Source organism: Hibiscus syriacus, unplaced genomic scaffold, assembly GCF_006381635.1.
Source record: "Hibiscus syriacus cultivar Baekdansim isolate YM2019G1 unplaced genomic scaffold, ASM638163v2 tig00112349_pilon, whole genome shotgun sequence".
In the NCBI taxonomy this organism is placed as follows: domain Eukaryota; kingdom Viridiplantae; phylum Streptophyta; class Magnoliopsida; order Malvales; family Malvaceae; genus Hibiscus; species Hibiscus syriacus.
The window spans coordinates 642,973-664,593 of NW_024063310.1; the positions used below are offsets into that span (position 1 = coordinate 642,973).

General features: G+C 32.1%; 1 protein-coding gene across 1 annotated transcript; it reads left to right on the forward strand.

Moving 5' to 3' along the window:
- The first annotated feature begins 18,025 nt into the window (after nucleotides 1-18,025).
- On the forward strand, nucleotides 18,026-19,968 carry LOC120178434 (transcription factor MYB108-like). Its single transcript, XM_039184278.1, has 3 exons — nucleotides 18,026-18,197; nucleotides 19,013-19,142; nucleotides 19,288-19,968. Exons 1-3 carry the CDS (start codon nucleotides 18,041-18,043, stop codon nucleotides 19,859-19,861), a joined length of 861 nt encoding a protein of 286 aa, XP_039040209.1. The 5' UTR covers nucleotides 18,026-18,040; the 3' UTR covers nucleotides 19,862-19,968.
- Nucleotides 19,969-21,621: the final 1,653 nt, after the last annotated feature.

Sequence of the window (21,621 nt, forward strand, 5' to 3'; positions counted from 1 at the left end):
CATCGTAGAATGAATATGTAGATTCAAATCCTCTTTTTAATAGCAAATTTTCTATTTTTCAATTTAATCCCTTATTTTTTATAATTTCCTTATTTCTTCAATTCATCATTTATTTTTAGTATGTTTTTACCAAATTTGAACCACATGCTCATATACCAATATAGAATACATATGTAATTCCAATTCTTATTTTTTTACTAAAATGTACTCTATGTTTTTATTTAGTCCCTTAACTTTGTATTTTACTCAATTTGGTCTTTTGACTACAATTTTTGCAAATTCTTTCTTCTCACCAATTCCTTGACTCCTTTATACTCTCATCAATATTTTACCCTCAAAATATTTTCTTTAATTATGAATATATTTTATAATTTTAGATTGTATTTGATATATTAAATAATATTATAATGTGAAAATAATATAATATATAAAGTCTAAAAATTGGAACAAATCCTTGCCATAATAATATAAATAATTATAATAAAATTATTATAGAAACTCGAATAAATCAATTCGAATAACCTGACTCGAATTTCTTAAACTCGACTCGAAAAAATTTCAAGTTAAGTTCAAGTTGTAAAATACGATTCATCAACTTGAATAACTTGAAATTTTTTGACTTGACTCGATCGGATGCTCACCCCTAGTCGGAGGACTAAATAAAACAATGTCCTATAAATGAGGGATCATTTATGTACTTTACTCTTTAAATTAATATATATATATATATATATATATATATATATGTGTGTGTGTGTGTGTGTGTGTGAGAGAGAGAGAGATCATTGTCTTTGTTTCAATCAATTGGAACAAACCAACTCTTACCTCTAAAATTTATTCATTTAATTTTTTTATAACATTAACTTATTATTATTATTATTATTATTATTATTATTATTATTATTTCTACATGTTAAGATTTTATAATATTATATATATAACACTATTTTAGTCCTAGTAAATTCATTTTTATTGGTAGTTTTATTTTTTAATACTTAGTTGAATATTTACAAAATATATTTAGGGTTTAGGCTACTTTTTTTTTAGAATTTAAACCTATATAATCATATAATTATAATTTGTTCAACTAAACATGAAAGGAATATTTAAAATGTAATTATATTATGGCTTTCAAACATATACAAGTAACTAGACTTTTTAATAAATACACTCGTATATAAATTTTCTTAGAATTATAGTGTGATATCCAAATATACCTAAAATATCTCTAAATTATATTTAAAAGTGAAAAAATAAACAATATTTAATCTCATTTATGAAATTAGAAAGCTTTAGGCATAATAATCCATTCAAAAATAAAACGTGTGAACTGTGAAGTTTTCTTTTCATGACATTTAAATTCCTTGCATTATTAATAATAATAAAAATCATTGCATCATGGTCCACCTCAATCTAAATCGTTCTATATATATCACAATTTCTTGGGGTTTATTAATAATTATTTATTTATTGTAGGTTAATATATACTTTTGGAAAGTAAAAGTTAATTAATGCACTAATTCAATGAAACTCTTTTTGCCTTTTGTGCAGGATACTTTAAAAGCATTGAATTAATCCGGCTCGTAGTATATATGAAATTAAAATTAATTAAATAAAGTTTAGAAAATTAAATAAGAGAATACGAAAACTTTAATTAAAAAATATTTATCAAATACGACTTCTAATTTTTTTTAAAAAAATAACTAATAATATATTTATTTGTCAATCGATTAATTAATCAGAATTAGTCAAGTTAAATTTAAATAAAAGTTTCAACTAATACAATAATATTTCCCCCACATGCTTTAAAATTTCAATATAGTATCATTAAAAATTGTTGAAAATGTCAATAATTCTCATTAAACACGATCTAAAATATCAATAATCAATTGATTTAATAGAATGTGATATTATATTCTTTAAGTAATGTACACCATTTGAATCTTGACAAGTTGAATAGAATAACTTAGGTTCGAATGGTAGTCTTTGTAATGAACCTCTACAATATTTGATATAGATTAATTGATAAATAGATCAAATATTGATAATTAATTAAAAAAACATCTAGAATAATTTTATAAAAAATTACATTTAATATTTTTATTTTATTTTTAAATTTAGTGAATTGCTTTTGTAATTAATTATACATCCAACTAATTAGAGTGCCTTTGGATAAGGGAAAGGTTGCCATAAATATGGTCAATTAATGAAGTAAAATTGTTGAAAACTAAGATTGGTCCTCTAATAATTTCGTGTACGTATTGTATCAACTCACGCTACTTAATCCAATTGAATATTAATTCAGTTGATATCATTTATTGGTATAGTAATATAAAGATTATAAATTTAAGGGTTAACTGCACGGATAATCACTTAAGTTTGTGTTTTGTCCACTTTTTGTTACTGATTTCAAAATACATAAGATATGGTCAATGTCATTCTTATTTAATTAAGATGTAGTCACCACGAGTTAATTGCCATTAAAATTTTTGATATAATCACACAATTGATCCCTTTTATTTACATATTCTCTCAATGTAGTCATACTTTTAATAAATTAAAATAAATTTAATCCTCCAATCGAATGATGTCACATGACATTGGTATTACGGGTCAGATCATGTGTCACCAATTGGTTGGAAGACTAACTTTATTTTAAGTTAATTTATTTTAATTTAACAAAGCAAAGCAAATTAGTGGAAAATAAATAAATTGAATAAAAAATAAAGTTAGTCCTCCAATCGAATGGTGACATGTGGCACGACACATGCACCAGTGACACGTGGCATTATGTGATTGGAGGATTAAATTTATTTTAATTTTACTAAAAGTATGATTAAATTGAGAGAATGTGTAAATAATATAGAGCAAATATGTGATTATATCAAAATATCACATCACTTAATCTGTTAACTATTAACGACAGTTAACCCGTAGTGACCACATCTTAAATGAATAAATAAAAAGTGACCATATCTTAATAAAATATAAATGGATGTGATAATATCTTATGTATTTTAAAATCAGTGACCAAAAGTGCAAAAAACACAAACATAAGTGATCATCTATGTAGTTAACCCTAAATTTAAACACGCAATAACCTTATTTATTTAACTTTTTGCACGATTATGTTTTTGAATAAATGAAAAAATTATTCATCCAAAGAAACTAACCCTGTACAACCCCAAAACCAAGAAACCCCAAACATAGCAACAACAAACACAAAGCACAAACTAGAAATCAAAACAGATCAACCTAATATTATATTAGCTCCTACTCTTTAGCAAGAGCAGAGGAGGAAACAATGATCCTTGTGCATCCCTTAATCTCATCCGAATAACATTCTTAGTCTACAAGACAATCCCCTCAACATGTCTTAAACCTACCTCATGAAACCTATCATTACTCTCCTACCAAATATGATAGAGGAAGCCACAACAAGCTAACTGAATGAAAGTTAACCGCAACGACTAACCCCTACCATGAGCTTACATACAATCGATCATACCACCCCATCCAATGACAAACTAATTTACATGGCAAGTTTGAATAACCATCTCTCACACCCTCTTAGAGAAAACACAATTTTCAAAAAGATTATCCCTAGTTTCATCAAAATTCAAAATAAAAATACAAACAGAATCAACATAAACACCCAAATGAATGTCCCTAGTTGACAACAATTTAAAATCACTAGCCTATTGATAAATGAATGACAAGGAATCAATAACTCATCCCAGATGATCATATACTAAGAGACCCTCGCTTGCTTATGTCAGAGAACATCCCATACTTTCCCGGCGCTTAACCCCCCATCGAGATTACCAACAACAAAAAAATCATCCTGCAACTTCATAATCCTCTTCCAGATCCAGTTTGACCCTTCCCTCTGAGGCATCTGCCAAATAGAACACCCCTTCAAACATAACTCTCATTACATACCACAAAAAAAAAAACCAGTCTTGATAAGAAACATCCACAAGCACCTCATCACACAAGTCTTGTCCTAAGAAGGGATATCTTTGATTTCAAGCCCACCTTCACACTTCGGATGGCACACTTTCTCCCAGCTAACATAAGCCCCCTGGTAGAACTATCTGAACTCTTATAAAGAAAAGAGTTACAAGGCTTCTTGACCTTCTTAATCACTTTGGAAGGAAGTAAAAAAACACAACACTAAAAGTTTTGAATACTAAAAGTTACTACTTGGATTAACTGCAATCTCCCTGTAAATGACAAACACTTAGATACTCATATAAACCATTTTAAAAGGTTCATAGAAGAGGCATTTAGATACTAGGGGACCCCCAAATACCTCATAGGAAGAAAATCAACCCGAAACCTAGTGCTCTCAATCATCAACTGAATTTTGAAAGATCACATCCCAGCACAATATAACTCACTCTTAGAAACGTTTATTTGCATACCTAACATCTAACACCCATCTCCCGTATACCGTTATGTATACGAGATAAAGATGTCACATCACTTTTAAACCAGTTTCCTATTTGAAAATCCGTAGAATTTTATTTCATTTTCAAAACCATTATAATTTACTTATAATGAAAACATGCATTAAACTTACATATACAATAAAAACATATGTATTACATTCCACTGTTACACATTAATTTAATTCAAAACCTTTTCAAAGCGTTTTACTAAACATATTACAAGCCAACCAAAATATATCAAAAGCAGACAAGTATGTCATATTGTTACGATGAGGCGAATCTGACTTGATGTCTGATGATCTCCTTACTCAGCTAGTATTCCACCTACGTGTGATATAAACACACGTTAAGTATTACTTAGTGACGCATAATTAACCATAAGTAAAGTTCTAAACACAAGTTATTTTATTACACTTTACATATTGAGGGATCGTTCATTTCAATAAGTATTCTATAATTAGCATATCTAGTGCTAATGCCATCATTTATAAACCATTCATACACTTAGTATGAGTTGCTTAACATTTTAGCACACGAAGTGCCCTATACAGAAATATATACACTTAATATGAATTTTTTATCATTTTAGCACACGAAGTACCTTATATGGAAATTCATACACTTAGTATAAATTCCTTGTCATTTTAGCACACATAGTGTCCTATATGAAAATTCATACACTTAGTATGAATTCCTTGTCATTTTAGCACACGAAGTTCCCTATATGGAAATTCATACACTTAGTATGAATTCCTTGTCATTTTAGCACACTTAGTGCCATTTGGTAATCACCATGTATACATCAATATTTCATAACACTATGACTATTATAGCATATTCGTACGTAATTAAATGCACTCGCCTAGCTCGCCTTGCTTAGATATCAAAAATGGGAAGATAATTACTCCGGAACTTGGCCCTTGCCTTTCTCCTTACTCGACTCAGGAGCTTGATTTCGATCTATCTCACATTCATTAAATGCATGTATAATATCAATTGTTAGTGTATTTCCTCATAATTATAACTTAAACATTAATCAAAATACTTATTATTAACCTTTCTACAACAATATCAGCCCAACTTAAAATTTCTGGCTCTTCAGTATTGATACCCTTACCATTGTATCGATACTACCCTACTATGGTATCAATACCCTATTCCAGTATCGATACCAAAATTAGCTTCGATGTGGTTTACTATACATACCCTCACCATGGTATCAATACTACTATACTATAGTATTGATACCCCCTTTGGTATCGATACCAAAATTAGGTTCGATATTACTTGGTATCAATACCCTTACCATAGTATTGATACTACCTCATTGGTACCGATATTGATTCAATCAGTATCGATACTTTTCATCTAATTCAGCCCAATGTTTTCCTATAGTATCGATATTGTTCTATCAGTACCAATACCCTTGTCCAAATTTTCTAGTTTTCAACCCGAAACATACCCAACTTTGACCAATTTTCCTCTCATTTACCCCTAACAATACTATGTAACTCTTCTCTACTTAACCATAATAACTTTCCTTCATTTAGATACTTAAAACATCTAGTATCGCTTAATAACATTTAATTTTAAGAATCACACAACAATTTCTAACTAGTTATTACACTTATCCAATGCTTCTAATATTTCATTTACCTTATTGACAAGTCAATTCTACCAATAAACATTAATAAACCCTCATATATTAACATATCATTATAAAACCCATTTTCTAAAATCTCTTTTATTTCCCTTATCTTACTTTTTTAATCCCATCTAAAGCTTTATTAAGCTTCCATCATATGCAATGATTCAATAACCAACAAAAATTGAAGGAATAAACCATTAAATTGAAAACTTACATTTGAGCTATGAGAGAACTCTTCTACGGGGAAAGAGTAAGAAGAAGAAGAAAGAGAACTATTTAGCAACCTAATTCCCTTTTCCCCTTATCTTTAATACCAATTTAAAATACACTTTAATTTCTCTTTCATTTAAAAGACTAAAATTCCCTCTTAATAATCCATTGTCACAATTTAGTTTGAATCATTAATCCTAATCCTTATCATCTTTCATTATTTAATAAAATAAATCCTCATATTTTTTAATCATTTCAGTATAGTCACTAAATCAGTATTTGGGGCATTATAATTCTCCCCCTTAATAAAATTCATCCTCAAATTTTAAAGAAGTACCTAAAGCAAATAGATGTGGAAACTGCTTTTTCATATCCTCATCTCTTTCTCAGGTAGCCTCTTCCACCTTATGATTCTTCCAAAGCACTTTGACCAACGGAATCCTTTTGCTACGCAATTCCTTGGTTTCTTTAGCAAAGATCCACATCGGTTCTTCCTTATAAGTTAAATCTGGTCATATTTCTATCTCTTCAGGAGTGATAACATGTGAGGGATCTGATCTGTACCTCCTAAGCATCAACACATGGAAAACATTGTGGATCTTGTCCAAATCCGGAGGCAATGCTAATTGATAAGCCACGGGTCCAACCCTTTTCAATACAGTTTAATAAATCTCAGACTCAGCTTTCCTTTACGCTCAAAATGTAATACCTTCTTCCAAGGCGATACTTTCAAAAATACTTTGTCTCTCACTTGATATTCTATTTCTTTCCTTTTCAAATCTGTATATGAATTCTGACGATATGAGGTTATCTTAAGATTACTCTGTAAAATTTTCAATTTATCCTCCATATCTTTCATCAAATTCGGCCCGACCATGTCTCGATCTTTCTGTTCAAACCAATTTAATGGTGTTCGGCATTTTCTCCCATACAAAGCTTCATATAGGGCCATCTTAATACTCGATTGATAATTATTATTATACATGAATTTCGCTAACGATAAGTACTTATCCCAAGATCCCTTAAATTCAATCACACAAGCCCTCAACATATCTTCCAATATCTAAATAGTTAGTTCTGATTGCCATCTATTTGCTAATGAAAAGTTGTATTGAAGTTCAATCGAGTACCCATTGACTCATGTAAAGACCTCCAGAATCTTGAAGTAAACTTTGGGTCTCGATCTAACACTATCGATATTGGTACTCCATGTAGCCTCACTATTTCTTTTATACACAACTCCTTAAACTTATTCAATGAGTAGTCTGTTCGAACCGGGATAAAATGAGTTGTCTTGGTCAATCTGTCCACTATAACCCATATAAAGTCCTTTTTACCTGGTGATAACGGTAATCCTGAAAAAAAATCTATTGTTACTCGTTCTGACTTCCACTCAGGAATAAATATAGGCTGCAATAACCCGGATGGAATCTGATGTTTAGCTTTCACTTACTGACATGTTAAACATTTAGAAACAAATTTCGTTACTGCTCTTTTCATGCCAGACCACCAATAACAACTCTTCAAGTCTTGATACATCTTATTCCCACCTGGGTGCATAGTCAAAGGGCTATAATGGGCTTCGCAAAGAGTATCTCTCCTTAATTCATCATCATCGGGAATGCAAAGCATTCCCCGGTAATACAAGCATCCATCATCTTTTATTTCAAAATCTTTATTCTCTTCTGTTTCAACCTGTGCCATTTTCATCAAACATTTCTTATCTCGCCCTTGGATCTCTTTTACACGATCCAACAACATTGTTTTTAACTTTAATTCGACAATCAAAGCACCATCTTCATTCAAATACATACGTACGTCTAATGCCCTTATAGTTACAAAAGTCTTTCGACTGAGTGCATCCACTACCACATTAGCCTTACCTAGATGATAGTCGATAATCAAATCATAATATTTCAAGAGGTCAATCCATCTTCTTTGCCTTAAATTCAACTCTTTTTGAGTCGGCAAATATTTTAAACTTTTATGATATGTATAAACACGACAACGCTCACCATACAAATAATAATGCTAGTTTTTAAAGTGAATACAACTGCGGCTAATTCTAAATCATGTGTCAGTTAATTTCGCTTGTGATTCTTCAATTGTCTGGAGGCATAAGTCACAACCTAACCCATTATGGGAGGCATCACTATAAATGACATATTCTTTACCTGACTCAGGTTGCACAAGCACTGGAGCCTCAATTACAATTCTCTTTAGCATCTCAAAACTTTCTTGAAATTTTTTTGTCCAAACAAAAGGCACATATTTTCGCAACAGTTTAGTTAAAGGAAGAGCTAGCATTGAAAAGTTCTTCAGAAATTACCTATAATAACCAACGAGTTCCAAGAAACTCCAAACTTCTGTAATGTTCTCTGGGGATTGCCAATCTACTATGCCTTGAATCTTTTTGGGATCCACTCTAATGCCCTCTACCGACACTATGTGACCAAGGAAAGCAATCTCAGATAACCAGAATTCGCATTTGGACAATTTAGCGTATAACTTCTTATCGCGAAGTATTTGAAGAACTACACGAAGATGAGCATCATGATCCTCCTTGGACTTGGAATATACCAGAATATCATCTATAAAAATACCACAAATTGATCCAAATACGGTTAAAATACTCTATTCATTAAATCCATAAACGCTATAGGAGCATTTGTCAATCCAAATGGCATTACCACAAATTCATAATGTCCGTACCGAGTCCAAAAAGTCATCTTGGAGATATCCTCTATTTTGATCTTTATCTAATGGTACCCCGACCTCATATCTATCTTAGAGAACACTGTTGATACTTTCAAATGATCAAACAAATCATCAATCCTTGGAAGAAGATACTTGTTTTTTATTGTTACCTTATTCAGTTGACAATAGTCAATACATAATCGCATAGATTCGTCATTCTTTTTCACAAATATCACAGGCGCTCCCCAAGGAGAGACACTGGGTCGGATAAATCCTTTCTCGAGTAGTTCTTGCAACTGAGCCTTTAATTCCCTTAACTCCGTTAGAGCCATCCGATACGGAGCCATCGAAACAAGTTCAGTACTCGGATAAACCTCTATTCTAAATTTAACTTCACGATCTGGAGGTAAACCAGGTAACTCTTCAGGAAAAACTTCTGGAATCTCCCTAACTGTGGGGATATTATGTAATCACACTCCCGTAAATCGAGTGTCTATCACGTTAGCAAGAAAAGCAAATCACCCTTTTGACATCATTTTCTTTGTGGTCATAGCTGATATCACATTTGACATGGATTTCTCCTTCTCCCCTATCACCACAATATCGGAGCCTTCTACATTTTTTAAGAATAATCGTTTACGACGATAATCTACCTATCCATGGTGTAGAGACAACCAATCCATACCCAAAATGATTTCAAACTCATCAAAAGATAACTCCATCAAATTTTCCAAGAATATTACCCCTTGAATCTTAATGGGACATTTTCTACACACCCTAGCTACCCTTGCACTTTGACCCATAGGATTTATTGCTATCATCTCACTAGAAATTGGTTCTAAATGAATTCCTCTAGTTCTAATCAACTTTGTACTAATATATGAGTGCATAGAACCAGGATCAACTAGAACAAAAACAGGCTCATCAAAAATGTAGAATGTACCTGTTATGATTTTTGGATCATTACCTATTATGATCTTCGGATCATCCCGATCATCGTTAGGCTTTATATTATATACTTGGGCCACTCCCTGAGTCTCTTGTCTCTGGATAGCCTTATATTGATCGCCTGATTTTCCTCTCCCTATACTTCTATTAGGTGTTGCTAATGATCTCTCAGATTTCACTGATCTATCCCCATATTTCTTCGAGAAATTCTGAGCAAAGTGACTAGATTCACCACAGTTAAAACAACTACCGGAAAGTAACCTACATACTCCCCCGTGTGACTTGCCACACGTCTAACATAGAGGTTTTTCTCCATGAGCTCTACCCAAGCTAGCAGCATAGTAATGTGATTGCTTAGTTTTTCGTGAAGCTGTAGAATGATCAGTTCTACCTGTGAATCGAGAACCTGAGCCCTTTTCCCTTTTTCCATATTATATAGATGAAGACGTTCCAATTATTTTCCTATCTGAAAGCTCTGTTTTGTTGCTAACGTCTCCTCTTGAGCTCTTTCAATAGCCTTCGCTATGTTTATAATCTCTTGTAGACTGGAAAAAATTAAGGCCAACATCATTTCTTTCAGCTTAGGCCTCAAACCTTCAATAAACTAATCCCGATGAGCTTTTTCATTAGGGACTACCTCGGTAGCATATCGACTAAGTTTGTTATATTCAAACTTACTCGTGCACTGCTCGATCACCTTATTTCAAGTTTAAAAATGTCAACAACATCGATCTCATGAACTGCTCTCCGATATACTTGTTCTTGAACTCCTCTTGGAATAAATTCCAGTTCACTTGGTTGGACGACGTATACATCGTCGTGTTTGTCCACCATACCCAAGCCGATCCTCGGAGTAATGATACAGCTCCACCTAGTTTCTCATGATTAGTGCACTGCAAACTTTCCAACATTGCCTTTACATCATTCAACCACAAGTCCGCGTCCATTGGGTCTTCACTTTCTTCTCCCCTAAACTCAGGGGCTCCCAAACTTCTTAACTCCTTTGGGATTAGTATTCACAGAACTTGAGGAGTAGTGGGAGGTGGAGGAGGTTGAAATCGTGTCAAGATGGCATCTAGAGCTTACATAAAAGCTCCAAACTCCAAAATAGGCATGCCTTGAGGTGCTGGTGCACTGCCATTGTCAGAAAGAATCGGATGTTCGCTATTCTCTTCATCTCTCTCACTACCCAATTCGTCTCTACTCTCTTGACCAGCATCTCTTCTTGAATTAGTAGAATCTAACATCTATCTTAACATTCATAAGAATCATACTTAAGTTAGTAAGAAGAGATGTCTTTCATATTCATTCTATACCCTATCAGTAACCTTGAATCTTAGTGGCATGTAAACTATATTTTATATCATACTACACTCGTTTTCTGCCGAGAATCGGTTAAACCTGTAGTTCTGATACCAATAAATGTATCGTCCATCTCCCATATACCGTTATGTATACGAGATACAGATGTCACATCACTTTTAAACTAGTTTCCTATTTGAAAATCCATAGAATTTTGTTTTATTTTCAAAACCATTGTAATTTACTTATAATGAAAACATGCATTAAACTTACATATACAATAAAAACATATGTCTTACATTCCACCGTTATACACTAATTTAATTCAAAAGCTTTTCAAAGCTTTTTACTAAACTTATTACACGCCAACCAAAATATATCAAAAGCAGATAAGTATGTCATATTGATAATGATGAGGTGACTCTTACTTGATGTCTGATGATCTCCTTACTCAACTAGTATTCCACCTACGCGTGATATAAACACACGTTAAGTATTACTTAGTGAGGCATAATTAATCACAAGTAAAGTTCTAAACACAAGTTATTTTATTACACTTTATATATTGAGGGACCGTTCGTTTCAATAAGTATTATATAATTAGTATATCTAGTGCCAATGCGATCATTTATCAACCATTCATACACTTAGTATGAGTTGCTTAACATTTTAGCACACGAAGTGCCCTATAAAAATATCCATACACTTAACATGAATTTCTTATCATTTTAGCACACGAAGTGCCCTATATGGAAATTCATACACTTAGTGTGAATTCCTTGTCATTTTAGCACACGATGTACCCAATATGGAAATTCATACATTTTGTATGAATTCCTTGTCATTTTAGCACATGAAGTGCCCTATATGGAAATTCATACACTTAGCATGAATTCCTTGTCATTTTAGCACACGAAGTGCCCTAAATGAAAATTCATACACTTAGTATGAATTCCTTGTAATTTTAGCACACGAAGTGCCCTATATGGAAATTCATACACTTGGTATGAATTCCTTGTCATTTTAGCACACAAAGTGCCCTATATGGAAATTCATACACTTAGTATAAATTCTTTGTCGTTTTAGCACACTTAGTGCCATTTGGTAATCACCATGCATACATCAATATTTCATAACACTATGACTATTATAGCATATTTGCACGTAATTAAATGCACTCACCTGGCTCACCTTGCTTAGATATCCAAAATGGGAAGATAATTACTCCGGAACTTGGCCATTGACTTTCGCCTTACTCGACTCGGGAGCTTGATTTCGATCTATCTCACATTTATTAAATACATGCATAATATTAATTGTTAGTGTATTTCCTAACAATTATAACTTAAACATTAATCAAAATACTTATTATTAACCTTTCTACAGTAATATCAGCCCAACTTAAAATTTCTGGCTCTTCAGTATCGATACCCCTACCATGGTATCGATACTACCCTACTATAGTATCGATACCCTCTTCCGGTATCGATACCAAAATTAGCTTCGATGTGGTTTGGTATCGATACCCTCACCATGGTATCGATACTACTATACTATGGTACTGATACCCCCTCCGGTATCGATACCAAAATTAGGTTCGATATTACCTGGTATCGATACCCTTACCATATTATTGATACTACCTCATCGGTACCGATACTGATTGAATCAATATCGATACTTCTCATCTAATTCAACCCAATTTTTTCCTATAGTATCGATACTGTTTTATCAGTATCGATACCCCTGTCTATATTTTCTAGTTTTCAACTCGAAACATACCCAACTTTGACCAATTTTCCTATCATTTACCCCTAACAATACTATGTAACTCTTCTCTAGTTAACCATACTAACTTTAGCAAACAAAAAATATATCGGTAAGTCTTATAGACTTCTTCACTCTGCCAGAGACCTCTACTCAGAAATCAAATCCTACCATTAAAAGCCTTAAAATAATTTCAAATAGCATTCCAACCACTAAACAACCATTGAAAAACACATTCAACACTCTTCTCCTTAATACGAGTTTCAAGTATACAAAACACCTCAAGCCTCAAATTCCTAGCCAAATGCAGAATTTACTTATGCTTTGAGATGTTATTACAATCTCTACATTCCAAGTCAAAATCATATACAAGATATAGAGGTACCACCCCTCGAACCACCTTTATCTTACTTTTTTCTTATTTTCACCACCCTCTTTCCCCTTAGCTTCAACTGCTGCATGAACTCTGCCATCTCATCCGCAACAACACTATATTTTCAAGGGGAAATAACATCCTTAGGAACAACCTCAACAATATCATCCAAAGGTACAAACTTGTTTGGGCTCCGCATCTTACCCACATTAACATCCTAAATAGCAGTAACAGAGCACCCATCAGATTCTATAACACCCACAACCGCCAGTTCTCTCTGATTAACTACATGCCTATTATCATCAAAATCATGACTAACATTCGAACAACCCTTAGCAACCAAACTCTCACTTGCAACAATACTAACCTCAGGTACCTTCCTCTCCATTAAAGAAATATTCACAATATATGTATCCCTACAAACAACACAATCAGGTTGTATAACCTCAACAACCTTAATAGGAAACCTCTCATCATCATGACCAAAAACATGGTACCTATCGCACCTCGAAAGAGCCCACACCAACTCTACACCAATAAGAATCTTATTCCACTTACCAATATCAACCATGATAGACTTAGGAGTCTCACCCCACACCTCAATGTCAACACAAATCTTAGCAAAATCAAGTTGTTCCTTTATTACAATAGTATGATCAATATACAGAGGTCTCCTAATCGCACTAGAAATATAATCAATCATTTGCTGAGAATACAACTCCAAAGGCACATGCAAGAGCTTAATACAAGCCAGAGCAAAACTAAGATTATACACATCAGGAATCATCATATGCTTTCATTGCCTCATAATAATCACCTTTTGTTGAATATGCCAAGGGCCAAACTCTAAAACCCAGTCTTAAACACGCTTAAAAGGAAAATTAAGGATATATACACTAGGCACCAAGAATCTAATCTCGATTGAACCCTCTCTACCCAATAGTTTAATTACATTTTTCTGGAAAATTACTCAGAATCGAAGACTTACCCAGAAAATTCACCAATAGAGCATTCTACCACTGTTTCACACCATCAAGCAACACCTCCTGCGGAGGCTTCACCAAGGCATTCTCATCTTGTTTAATCGGATGAAAGTAACTCCAAGACTGATCAATGAACAAAGACCTCCAATCTTTACTTGAATCAAGAAGCAAAGGAGGCACAATATCAACATCCACACCTCCTTCCACAGTAGCTCCCAAAGATAAAAAAACTCTCCCCTCCCTAATCGCCAAGCCCACAAGCAATCGAATCACCACCAATCAAAGACAAATAAACCATGAACAAAACCCTTCAAACTACCCATAAAGAAGCAAACCCAAACAAACACAAGCAGAATAAAGTTGAAAATAAGAAATCACGAGTAATAGAAAACTAAAGACAAGAAATCTCAAGTAGTAGAAATCACAAAACAAATAGTAGAAGTAAAAACCCAAAGAAATCTGATCAAAACCCATGACAGCCAACACGAAAACCCTAGAGCTCATCAGACTAGCTAACGTACGCCCAGAGAGAATCAATATTGGTTTTCATGGTTGTAAAAAAAGATACTTTATTGTATATTTAATTTATCATGTAAATTTTTTAGCCATTCTAATATCTTTATTGTATGGATCTGTGATACTTTATTTTTAATATATATTTAACAATATAAAGTAATTTGAACTCATCAAGTGATCTTAATGAAAAAAGAAAAATTTGTTCTCCTTAAAGGTCTTAAATTCGAGCAACTGCATCTGCAGGGTGTGTTTGTGTGTGTGTGCATTATTAATAGGTTAAGAAAATTCTTAATAAATGCTATTAAAAAAGCTTGAAAGTTTTAATCACTTCATGCTATTAAAAATTGATATAAAATAATTTATTTATTAATTAATATATTTAATAAAATTAACCCACAAATTTAAAAGCTTTTTACCTAGAAAAATTGAATTCAAAATAACTTGATCCAAATCGACCTAAACTCACTCATATTATATAAAATAATTTATTATATCTTTGAAAACTTTCAAGCTTTCATCAACATGACCTACGACAATTGTTAGCTCTCTATCAGCCAAGATTTCTAAACATGTCCCCTTTTTATCGGAGTTTCCTAAGAGTCATTTTTCTTTGGCCACAAGCTTCCAAGTTAACTACAGTACACAAACAAGACCTCTTACGCATCCACATGACCTACCAGAGTGAGATCCAAGATTTGACAATCAAATCTATTTAGTTTGTTGACCTACAAATAACTATAATGACCACATGTCTAACACCACTAGCTAAAAATCTCTATAAATAGCTCTCAACACGATCGAAAAAATAGTTGGAATCTCCACAACCTCTATACACCATTCTTCTTCTTCTTCTTCTTCTTCTTCTTCTTCTTCTTCTTTATGCTCATGATTCTTTCTCTCTCTCTCTCATAAAAACACTGACCAATTGTCGTTCTCTCACTGGAACCAACTCTCCACCTAAACCAAAAAAGGGTGAACCGCCAATGATTGAAGATATCAATTTATTCCTATCAACATAGTTTTAGTCCTTTCATTATGCTAAAATTAATTATTTAATCTCTTTTAATTTATTATTACTAAGTCCAATATGATAACACTATCGGTTGTTATTATTTAAATTAGGGTAAAATACATCAAAGGCCATTATACTATGCTCAAATGATTTTGTAGTCATCAGCAATGACGGATCCACCCTTTGCCCAGGGTGGACACGTGCCCACCTTGGAATTTGAATTTTTTCAGTTAATTACTTATTTTATTAGTTGTGCGCACCCTAAAATTTTATTTATGCTCACCCCATACGAAAATATTGTGTTATTGTTACAGTGTGCCCACCCTCAAAAATATTTTTTGTATTCGCCACAGGCAGGGACAAAAGTAGGATTTTAGTTGGGGGACAAAACTTAAACTTAAGGGGATGAACTAAAATTCCAGGGAGAGAACTAAAATTCTAGGGGGTGAAATAGACTTTCAATAGGAAATACATAAGAAATTTTTTAAATATATGGTAATTTTAATTTTTCAGGGGGCAATTGGCCCCGACCCCTGGGTTCATCCCTGGCATAGGTCACCAATCTTTTAAAAATTATAGAATAATTATTAAAATTATCAAAATTCAGATAAATTTAATGATTATTCTATAATTTTTAAATGTTTAATGATTAAAACGATAATTTGAGTATAATTTACCCTCAAAGTAATGACGTGAATTTAGTGACGGATTTATAAATATTTTTTAGGGTAGAGAAGAGAAAGAGCAATATCGAGAGGCATATAGGATGGAACATGGAATGGGTGTTTGCCAGTTGCTTGCATGCAAGTTGAAATAGGGAGTAGTAGAGCCATGCCCACACAGCCGCCTAAACATCATTAATTACACCAATTAGCAACCCTATGTAATTACAACATTTCATTGATTTTTAATTAACTTCCATTTTATAAATTATTTATAAATAATACACCGTCAACACATTGAATATAATAATATAGTAATTTATTTACTCGTAACTTTTTTTATATAATTGTTTTCATGTAAATTTACAACATCTAATAAAAACGAGCCCTTCAAAACAAAAGATATCAATAAAATAAGTTTTCTATAACTTGAATTCTTAATTATTGAAATAGGTTTAATTATCAATTTCATTTTTCTTGATTATTGAAACAGGTTTAACTATGAATTTATTTTTGTAAAAAACAACTTTTGTTAAACCAATGATATGAAAATTAACAATTTAATAATTTATATGTAAATAAAAATTGAGATCCGACCTAACTTGAAACTTAACTCGATTTTTAAGGTAAAAATTGAATTATCATTTTATTAGGTAAAATAAGGACTTAATTAAAAATAAATATAGAGAGAAAGGTATTATCACAATTATCTTTAAATATATAAGAAATAATTATATTATTATCTTGGATCTGGTTATGTCAGAAATTTTTCACCACAAACATAAACTCTCGTTATTACCTTCAAAAAACCCCAATCCAAAATTAATTTATAAAAAAATAACTATATTAAATTAGATTGAAACTCGTTGAATTCGGATCTTATGTACATTCTTAAAAATAACCACTGTCTACTCTGGATTCGTCCTTAATTCGAGTTGAAATATGTATAAACAATTAGATTAACTTCTCATTATTCACAAAGCAGAAAGATCTAATTCTTATAAATTAACATATAAGAATTAACTTTTCAATATTTGTAAAATACAAGGATGGAATTCAGAATTAGACAATTAAAAAAAAGAAAAAGAACAGAAAACGATTTCCATGGGCTGATGAAAATTAAAAAGAAAAAAAAAAGACAAACACACAGAAAAAAAAAGTCAAAAGGTCAAGCTTCAAAGGGCCTATTTGCTACAATAATAATTACAATTGAGTCCATTAATTAATGAGTTAATTTGTGTAGTTAAACCAAAGCAAGTTCCTATTGGGGAGCTACCCCTTTTGCTACTTCCATTTTCAAAGACCAAACTCCATCTATAAAACCCCCCACTTTGAGCCATCTCTCCTTATCTTCTTCCTTCCTTTTCTCTATCACCAAGGATATTTTTCTCATATACATACATACATAATATATATATATATATATATATATATATATATTCTGAGAAACTCCATTAAAGGGGAAATAATGGATGTTAAAGCAAAGGGTAACGTGCAAAGTGATCAACAAGATGATCAGATGGATCTGAGAAGAGGTCCTTGGACTGTTGAAGAAGATTTAAAGCTCGTCAATTACATTGCTACTTATGGTGAAGGTCGATGGAATTCTCTTGCTCATGACGCAGGTAATATATACATATATATATATGCATGTATGTATGTATTTATGTATATAAATGGTTTCATCATGTTATGGACTTAATGGAGTTGAGAGCTTATTGTTTTTCATGGCATAAAACAGTACAGAACTGCCAACTTCATATTTACCTTTTCAGTTTCTGATGAGGAAGAAAAGGAAAAGAAACCTGGTTTTTCATTCTTTCTTTCGTTTGGGTTAATTCTATCGGATATCCTCCAACTATTGTTCAAATTTTAAATTGATCCAAAGCTTCAAAGTGTTTTGATTGAATTCTCAAAACATGATTAATATCATATTTGGGGATGCACGCATGATTTTTTATAAGAGGTTGTGAACCTTTAGGAAGTATATTAGAACTTTAAGGGATGTAAAATCATAAAATTTTAGGAGCGTAAAATTAGATCATTAAAGATAATACAAAATAAATATTTAAATTATACGAAAATTTGAAATTTTTAACATTTAGGGTTTAGGAGTTGAATCAAAGCATTCTCTCACACTCGCTTTTAGTTTTGGGGGTTAAATTATTACCAGCTTGGAAAAGTAAAAGCTGCATGTTCCATGGGAAAAAAAGCAAGAGAGTTTGTGGCTTTGAGTGTGAGGTTCATGATGTTCGTATAATAATCAAAGTTTTCAAGCAAAAAAGCAACAGCTCATATCTAGCACTTGTTCTACAACATATACAAACATACATACACATATACATGCATTCATACATATATGCATCCATCCATCTATACATATGTACATAACTTTACCAAAGCTTATGGTATCTAAATAGAATTCCAACGACACATACAGGTCTCAAACGCACTGGAAAAAGCTGCAGATTAAGATGGTTAAATTATCTTCGTCCAGATGTTCGACGCGGAAACATCACCCTCGAAGAACAATTTATGATTCTCGAACTTCACTCTCGGTGGGGAAACCGGTAATCTTTTAACTCGAACTCGAAATCTTATTAATTAATGATGTAATATGACAACACTCAGAGATGAACCCAGAGTTTTTGTTACTCTGACTGTGAGTATGTGACTATGTCGATAACGTTATCATTTTCGTTAAATCGATTGCAGATGGTCGAAGATTGCTCAACACTTGCCCGGAAGAACGGACAATGAGATCAAAAACTACTGGAGAACTCGAGTCCAAAAGCATGCCAAGCAACTTAAATGTGACGTGAACAGCAAGCAATTCAAGGACACTATGCGTTACCTATGGATGCCGAGGTTAGTCGAAAAAATCCAAGCTTCCGCCGCCAATTCCACGACCACCACAGTGGCCTCCACCACCGCGGGACAATTCGTTATGCCTCAGGAGTTCGGAGGCAAACGAGTAACCCTAAGTTACATCACCACTGAAAATTCCAGCACCTCAGCCTCATCAGAGACTCAAGTTTCGCCGGTTTCAGATTTGTCTAATTATTACGTTAACGTCCCGGTTAACGACAACCCGAATCCGGACTACTTTCAAGCTAGCCAGATTGGTTACTCTCATCAATACTCATCTTTTATAAATCCCTCTACTAATTACTACAACAATGGCATGGATTTCCAGCCATGGCTAGATGGAGCTGATATTGCATCAGATAATTTCTTGAACTCTGATGATTTTTTGTTCTTACAGCAGCAGTTCAACTTCAACGTGTGAAAAAAAAATATCAATCCAGTAACTGGAGATAAAATGGAAGATGATGTATACATATATATAGTGAGAAATGAAGTAAATTTTAGAAAACATGAGAATAATACCTTAGATAAAAACATTATAGGATTTGGTTTTGTATCACTTTAGTTTGTACTTCTGTTCCTTCGTCTTTGAAATTTTTTTATTTGGGGTGCGAACAATTGTAATCGAGACTTCTGTTGTTAATCAGTCAAATTCATTGATACTATTAACTTAGGCATAATGTTGAAATTAGACCTTATTGTGTATTAATCATTTTGACCCTTATTCTTTTTTTTTGGAGCATTTTGGTCCAAACATTTCATTTTCGGCATCAAGACTCCTCCATGGATGAAAATTGTTAGTTAACACACAATTAATGCTCCAAAATACGGGCTTTTTCATCCTAAAATTAAACGTTGAGAGCTAAAATACTCCAAAAAAGAATAAGGGTCAAAGTAACTATTCTATCAAATGTCAGGTGTCTTTTTGCCCTAAAATGAAATGTCTAGCGTCAAAATGTTCTAAAAAAGAATAGAGACCAAAATGATCATATAGATAAATTTTGACATTATACCATTAACCTATTATGTTAAATATTGGTTCTACCATATGATTTTAGTTAGGTTACATTTTGATAAGTATTGAGAATGACTACATGAAGATTAAAAAATAGGGATTACTATTATCAAAGAGAGAGTTTAATAAATTCATTGGATTATATCGGAGATTACAATTCAAATTTTAATTGATTTGAAAAAATTGTTATTATACAGTATTTGTTCAAAATATTTCTTAATAATTGACAAATTATATACACCTACATATGCAATTATTAAAACTTGTTTCATATATTTACATAAATGTAAATTTATATATCTAGTGTTTTGTAAAATTTTTAATGTCTAATTTTTTACTATGATATATTCCTTTCCTTCTATTGAAAATATTTTTCGTCTAAGATTTTATACCTAAAATATGTATGTTCTTTATTTATAATTTTATACCATTATTTTTTCTCAAATTTGTAACATTGTCTATTATAAAAGGCTCGTTTATTATTCATACAGTAAATCACATTGGATTTAGAATAAAAATGATTTTGAAAGCTATACACATAGGAAGGGTTAAGGGCCGGGTTAGACCGAGCTTTCGATCAATCTGACTTAACTCTAGAAACATATTTTTCCATCTAAAATTTAATCTAAATTTTAGAGTAAAAATTCACAGTCAATTTAATCTGAATATTTAAAAAATTTAATTTTATTCGATGAAATAAAGGTATACATATATAAAAGGATGAATATTACGAAAATATCTCTAAATATATAGAATAAAATTATACTATCATTTCGAGTTGAGAATTTTTCATCTTAAACCTAAATTCACCCTTACCTGACCTCTTCTTTCATGAAATTCAATATAAATTCGATTATTTTAAAGAATCTAACCTTATAAGATTAAATTATGTCAAAACTTATTAAATTCGAATAAAATGATGATCTCGTTCCAAACCAAGCTTAGAGAGCAATAACTACAATAATTGGAGTGTGGATATTAGAATAATAAATATTCTTTCATTCTTTCTTTTTGAGGGCATGTAGTTGTCCATGGGGCATGAACCAGGTAAGCTTCTTCTAGATTTCATTACAAAAAGCGAGGAATTTAATTAAACTAATCACCAATGGATTAAAATGAATAAATTAATTAAAGGTTTAGGAGACGTGGTGTAATCGGATTCATGG

What these genes read in the sequence shown, in the direction of transcription:
- LOC120178434 (XM_039184278.1), top strand. Translation starts at nt 18,041, where the DNA reads ATGGATGTTAAAGCAAAGGGTAACGTGCAAAGTGATCAACAAGATGAT. An exon ending in TTCTCTTGCTCATGACGCAG is followed by an intron (nt 18,198 to 19,012) that starts GTAATATATACA and finishes CGACACATACAG; the next exon opens with GTCTCAAACGCACTGGAAAA. An exon ending in CACTCTCGGTGGGGAAACCG is followed by an intron (nt 19,143 to 19,287) that starts GTAATCTTTTAA and finishes AATCGATTGCAG; the next exon opens with ATGGTCGAAGATTGCTCAAC.